Genomic DNA, 7375 nt, shown 5'->3' with positions numbered 1-7375 from the left:
CCGAGCTTCCGCGCCGTGTGCTGCTCGCGACCCGCAACCATTTACACACATCCAAAACAACTCCTCTTCATACCTCCAATACACACGCCACTACTACTATCATAGTATATACACAGCACGGTTTTTATGGCCCGCCAATTATCGTAACAATAATCGTACCATTAAAACTGTTCCATCTCCTCCCGCCCAATACCATTAAACGCCAAGTAGCCATCAAATAAAAAAAAATAAAAACTTCACTATCATTTTCGAATTTGAATCGGAGACGTCGTCGTCCTTGTTAATTGGAATCATGTGCGAAGAACTACATCGAGTGGACTTATAATCGTAAAGGAGAGGACCTTTGGGATTTTTAGTTGTTTGAAGAAAATAAATTGAAGAGAAACAGTGATTGGAAAAAAAAAGTACTTAATCCTAACTAGGTGACTTTTGTTGTGATTGTGATTTGGAAGAAAGAAGCGAAAGGAAGAGATTGAGAGAGGAAGAAGTTCTGGGAACGTCTTCTAGATCTAGATCTTTGGGGTTTAGTTTTCGCCGAGGGTGTTGATCAAAAGGCCGCCAAAATTAACGCCATAATGAACTCGTATTTTGAGCAAGGTGGGTTCTATGGTAGCCACCATCACCAGGGCGCCAGCTCCGTAGCTGGTGCTCACCACCATGATCAGAGTGCCGCCGCGGCGTACAGGCCTTTCCCGCTCAGTCTGGGAATGTCACCGTACGCCTCATCGCAGCACCATCATCATCACTCGTTGCACCAGGCCAGGCCGCCGCAGGACTCGCCGTACGACGCTTCGGTGGCGGCGGCCTGCAAGCTATACTCCTCATCCACGGAGAGCCAACAGAACTCAGTGAACTACAGCACGACGAACGCGAAGCCAGACTGCTCCAAGGGAAATTCCGACCAGAACGGGTACGCCTCGGTGGTGGCGGCGGCGGCAGTCAAGGATGTATGGCAGAGTGCAAGTTCCGGTGGAGGCGCCAGTTTATCCAACAGTCTAACCGGCCCCGTCCGACCGTCCGCGTGCACCCCAGACTCCAGAGTCGGATACGGCTCCTCCGTGGGACTCGTCGGAGGTGATCCAGCTTCAAGTCCGGGAGCCGCAGGTGGCGGACGCACATCGAACGCGCTCAGCTCATGGAACAACCCGTGCTCCCTGAACTCGTCGTCCACTCAACCGGTCGGAACACAGCTCCATCAGCAGTCCAACCACACATTCTACCCATGGATGGCAATAGCAGGTCAGTCAAAATATAAAAAAAAAGTTAAATAATAATAAACATAACAATCGCGAGTCAAGTGCGTGTTAAATTGGACGAACCACGAGGGTCGATCAGCTGTTTTCGTTCTCCCCCCGTCTAGACCCGCAGCGAACCCTAATTGCCAGCAGAAAAGTATCCTGCGGTTTTCGAAACCAATCTGCGTTCCCTCGAATCATTATTACTACTTCTTTTTTTTTTTGGTTCATCATCATTTTTTCTTTTTCATCAACCAAAAAGCTAAATTGCTCCTGAGATTTATTCACGTCGGCCGTGTTTCTACCCTCGGAATGTATTCGTTTTAATTGTGTAACTGCAGTAAACCGGGCTGCGACAACACCGGAGTTCCCGGATTGCATCCGGATGAGCGATGACGTATCACCCGGTGGCAAGTTACACCCCCTACGTGTACTGCCCAAAATATAGTCCACCCCGAAAACATCGGGCTTTCCTCGCTGTTGTGGTCCACGTCCACGATGATGATGAGCCTTTCTGTTTTTTTTTGTCCAAGTTGACCCACAAAATTCATTTGTAAACACCATAACTCTCCGGGGTTGCTGCGCTTTCTCCATCTCTCTTCCTCTATTATGTTTTGTAACATGCAGGATGAGAGAGAGAAAGGGAGAGAGGAAGGGCCCGGGCGCTCCGATAATAAAGATAATGCCTCTCCGGGTTGCGCCCTTTTGTCTCGCTCTCTGCCCCCCGTGAAGTTTCCACTCCGCGAACTATCCGTTCGCAGACTAATTGAAACACTCGCCGAAGAAAACTTATCTTCTTCTTATCATCGCCGAAACTTCCTACACTCAAATTCTGTACTGATATCATCAAAGACTTCTTTATGCAAAGTTTATATCTTCATAGAAAACTTAATACAATCATAATTACCAAAAACGTTACATTCATCATAATAAGTCATAATCTAACATTCACCTCTAAGTACAATTTTTAGTTAAAAAAGTGATAATCAACTAAAACTTGTTTAAATCCTTTACTTATATTATTAATATTAAATATAGTAATAAAATAACAAATTGAACTCATAAAATTCATAAGAAGTGAATTACATTGTTTTACTTGAATTTGCACGATTATTATAATCGGAATATAATCAAAAGGTTAAATGTCATATTGTAAAATTACGACAATAATGTAAGTAATTTATATGAAAATCGTAATGTAATTTTTTAAAAGTTTTATTCATCAAAAACTTGACTCAAATGTACGTAAAATGAATACAATTAAGTTACAAAAATATTATTGTTTTTATAAATATATTCAAATAAATATTTATTAACTATTTAAAATTCTTTAAATCTTAATAATATATTAAATAATATTTCTTTATTTAATAATTAATTATGAAGTTGACGTTAATATTACATAACTACAAAAAAAATGGTATTTGAATTTGTCTTTATTATATATGGTTTTCAAATGGTTGTAAATTTTTGTTATAAAGGATATATTTTTTCTTTTATAAACCAGACTAAAACGAAATAAAAACTTGTAGCAATAGAATTGTATAAATGCATTTTAAATTAATTAAAGATGTCAGCGCATTTAAATATCGCAAAGTCCATGCATCAAAACGACCATAAATTATATGTTAAGAAAAGTTTGCATATGAAAGAAACAAAAACTCTTTATTAAAGTTAATTTCAGTAAATTAAAGAAATGATTTTTGAAAATTTCCAGCCCAATGATTCCAATTGGAATCATTAATTTTTAAATACAATTTTGTTTTTAATTTTCTCATAGTAAAAATAAATTATTAATCATAAATCTTTGAATAATTTGTTTAGATTTATTATATTTTCAGTTGTGAAATGTAAAAAAAATGTTTGAAATAGAATATTTGTTGATCTTTATTATGTTTTGAAATTTGTTTTAAATTCTAATTGGAAATCAAGTTTAAATTCAAGTAATGGAATATAAATACATTTATTCATAGAAAACATGTTTTATGTTATAATAATTGTATAGTTAACATTGATAAAGTCAATGTAATTATTATTAATAATATTTGTTTTCAAATTCATTTAAAATCATGATGAAAGTAAATATTTGCTGTCTTTAGAATGGGTTAATTTGCATAAGGGTATTTGGAGGCGGCTTTGTTTATTTTTCGCTGTGGATGGGGGTTGCCGTGGCAACGAGCGCCCTTTTTGAGGTAACAGCGAACTACGGAGACGCGATGTTTTGTTTGGCGCGCGTTGCCCTGACAACGACCCTTTTTGGCGGGCGATTCGAAAAATACGGATGATTTGTTTGATGCCGTATAAAAAAAAACGGCAGGTACTAACGTCGGTCCATTACTCCTCCTCTATAGAGTAGAATACGCGGTTTTAGGGGAGCGGAGGCGGCGGCGGTTGTAGAGGATTATTATTGCGCAATATCAATTTGGAGGTAATAACAATACCCGTCCGAGTGCCGGGATAAACGCACTTCGTACAACTGGTAACATGGATGATGATCATCATCCTCGCAGCTCGCACAACACAAAACGGCAACTACCAGTTTTGTATTTTATAGGAGTGCGCATATTTACACGGCTTTATGTGTGTGTATGTAAATTTTATGTGCCATTTAATCAATTAAATGCAAATCGCTCGGAAAAACTCATTGATAATATATAAAGTGGCGCGCGGAAGGTGCCTGCCTCCACCGCCGAATGATTCATTGCAATTATCTCATCTCTTCATTTCTTCACTAAAACCCGTAACAAAAACAATAAAATAAAAAACAAGATACAAAAGCGAGACGAGGAAGAAACCTGAAGAACCCAGAAATCGGAGAGTGGAGTCGTTAAAACCAAAGAAGTAGTAGTACCGAAAGAAGAAGACGCAACTATAAAAAAAGTATATATATATAAAAGCGGCGACGAAATGAAGACATTAAAGACCGGTGGTTTACTGCCCATCTAATAAATTTCACCTGTCGATTTTTATATATACCTGACATTGAGCGAAACCGAGAATAAAACATATTTATATGTATCGAAATATTAAATTTTTTCTTTCTTGATGACCAAAAATAATAACTATTTTTTTTTTCATTCCCGACGGAGATTGTTATTCAAATTCCCGCGATAACCGATGTGCATTTGATATTGTCTTCCTTTAGTCTGGTCCGCCTTGGACTAGGTCGTGATATAATAATAGGTCCCTCGTCGTAAAAACTGCTCTCCTCTATTATGCCCGATTCTTCATCCTCGTTGCATCATAGCCGTACCTCTCTCTCGCTCTTGTACTGTTTATTTTTAATGGCGACCCTGAGAGAAGGCCGAAAACGCCTGTAGGGCCGAGGGGGAAGTTTTTCCGAATCGCCTTTTTTCGCCCGACCCGTAAAACAGTCGTTAGTCCGTCTTTGATGTTGGCGTTGATCGCATCTGCAGATCAAAAAAAAATAATGTATAATCATACAAACGTGCAAATTATTAGTGCGGTTTTCAAAGTGTCCACAGTTGTGTCTACCCAAAACATGAAGAAAAAAAAGACTCAAGTTGCGCGAGCGCGCGCGTAAATCATGGAGAGTCTTAAAGAGGAAGTGTTCAGAATGTCTGCAAGATCTATGGGAGTCCCTTTGTAGCTGTGTGTTCCGCGCGATGCAATATTTTTTTTTTTCGTATTGTGTGTTTTCCGCGGAAAAGTTGAACGTACCAAATGTGTATAGTATTTGTGTATCATCATAAGAAGCCGCGCTCGTCCGCAGTGAAGCGGACCGACGGACTGCACACATCATCATCATTATTATTACTTCGGCTTCTCTTCCATCGTCCTATCAATTTTTTTCTCCTTCTTACAGTTTTTTTTTTCCGTTTTCGAAATGGCTGCCCGATTTTAATAATATCAGAGAGATGAGGGCTTTCTCCCTCGAAACTCCACCGTCTATTATTATGTACGTTCGAATCGATCATCGCAACTCGACCAGATTGCTTTCATCCACAGGCCCAGGCTTTTAAAATCGGAACGTTTGATCGAAACTCACGCACACATGCACTCACACTTATACACAGACATACCGAATTCCACTAAAACTATGTACCTCGTGCATCCTAGCCTCGTACACAAATTACATACACTTTGCATTCAATTTAACCTAACCGAAATGAATAACGTTCCGAAGGGCAGCGAGATCATCATCCATCATCAACCTAAGATTATTATTACACGCCTCGCATTCAATTTAACAACTATTTAACGTAATTGCGTTTTCTTACGCATATTGTGAAGGACTTAAGTCTTCTTCTATTGGCGTAAGTTTAATTTTAGCGCGTGACTTCAGCCGGAACTGAAGATTAATACCAACCGCTCTGCGATTATTCTAATTCATTTTATCTCCGTTCAGTTTCCAATATTACATGCAATTTGCTTCCATCGATTCACTCGTATCTTAACGAACAGTTTACAGTTCACTTTAATACTAGAATTTGATTACGCAAAATAACCGCATCAACAAATAATTACATCGACACAAATTGAATATTACATCCAATTTATTTCAATCGATTTACTCATATCTTAAAGTTAATTTTAAAACTAGTTATATTCTAATATTTCCTTCAATTTATTTTAATTAATTTACTCATATCTTAATGCACAGTTTACAATTCACTTTAAATCTAGTATTAATTTGCTTTAAACGATTTACTCATATTTTAACGGACAATTTAATGTAAAAGTTCACTTTAAAATTAGTAATATTACATTCAATTTAATCACTTTGTTCATATCTTAACAGAGAATTTAAAGTTCACTTTAAAACTATTATTATTTATATAACAAAAAATTAAATTGATACAAAAATGATGATTTTCAAGTATTATATTCAATGTATTTTAATTGATAACTTAACAGTTTACAGTTCACTTTAATTCTAGATTAGCTTAAGCAGTAAGTTGTGTCTACCAATAAGTACATCGGTTCAAATTGATTATTTCATACGATATTCTCAAATCTTAACAAACAGTTTAAAGTTCACTTTATAATTAAAATTATAATAACAAATATTTACATAAAAGACTATGATTTTCGACTGTTACAAACAATTTATTCGATTTATTCAAAACTTCAAAACAAATAATGAACCAATACAAAAACCATTAGTATAGATATTAAACTAATGGTTTTACATTACATGCAATATATTTCAATAGATTTACACGAATCTTAATGTACAGTTTAAAGTTCAATTTAAAACAATAATAAATTACGTTGTTTTGCGTATAATAATTACATAAGTACAAATCAAACATTATGTACAATTTATATTAATAGATTTACTCAAATCTTAATGAACGATTTACAGTTAACTTTAAAATTAGTGTTATAAAACAATTGTATAAAGTTCACTTTAAAACTATAAATAATTACGCACCAATAAATAATTACTTAGAATTTATATCAATGAATTAACGGACAGTTTAAAGTTTACTTTAAAATTAGAATTATTACAACTGTAACTTTTTTTGACAGTTTTGTATGGAATTTATTCTTGTCGGACGGTTTACAGTTCTCTTTAAAACTAGAATCAATGTCGCATGCGTTTGACGCAATTCGCATTATTATTTATTTATGTGTTCTTTCGATTCAATGCAAACAACAAAGCACAAATAGCAACAGAAACAATTAATTACGCCGGGACAAAAACTATGACTTTTATTGATATCCTATTAATTATTTATGATTGGCCTTTTCAGCACCATTTTGTTAGAAAGTAACAATCAATTATTATTTAGAGAATTTAACAATTGTTATTACAAAATAATGTGTCTATTCATTTTTCTACAATATTCATTTATATTTAGACACAAAAAATGTGTTTTTTTCATGTCCATTCATTCATTCATTCATTTATTTACAATTTATAAATTAAGTTTTGAAAGAATACAGAAAGAAAAACACACAAATTCTTGTAATTTCATATTATTTTGTATTGTTTTTCTACTAAACTCATGTTTACTTTTATTATATGATGTTTAAATTTTTGGAATTTTATTTCTTAATAACAAAATATTATTAATTTCACAAAAATTCTAACAAATTTATTAAACTTATTTCATTATTAACAATGCGTCAATTAAATTTAAAATAAATAATTACATGAAAAGGCACTTATC

The 7375-nt window shown here is 35.1% G+C and overlaps 1 protein-coding gene across 1 annotated transcript; it reads left to right on the top strand.

Moving 5' to 3' along the window:
* The first annotated feature begins 575 nt into the window (after positions 1–575).
* Positions 576–1271, top strand: LOC108564647 (homeotic protein ultrabithorax-like). The gene has a single exon (XM_017923729.1). The coding sequence runs from the start codon at positions 576–578 to the stop codon at positions 1269–1271; it is 696 nt and encodes a 231-aa protein (XP_017779218.1).
* Positions 1272–7375: the final 6104 nt, after the last annotated feature.

The sequence above is a fragment of the Nicrophorus vespilloides genome, unplaced genomic scaffold (genome assembly GCF_001412225.1).
Source record: "Nicrophorus vespilloides isolate i.1.1-1 unplaced genomic scaffold, Nicve_v1.0, whole genome shotgun sequence".
Classification (NCBI taxonomy): domain Eukaryota; kingdom Metazoa; phylum Arthropoda; class Insecta; order Coleoptera; family Silphidae; genus Nicrophorus; species Nicrophorus vespilloides.
The sequence above is the reverse complement of the archived record's forward strand: the minus strand, read 5'-3'. Positions and strand labels throughout refer to the sequence as shown.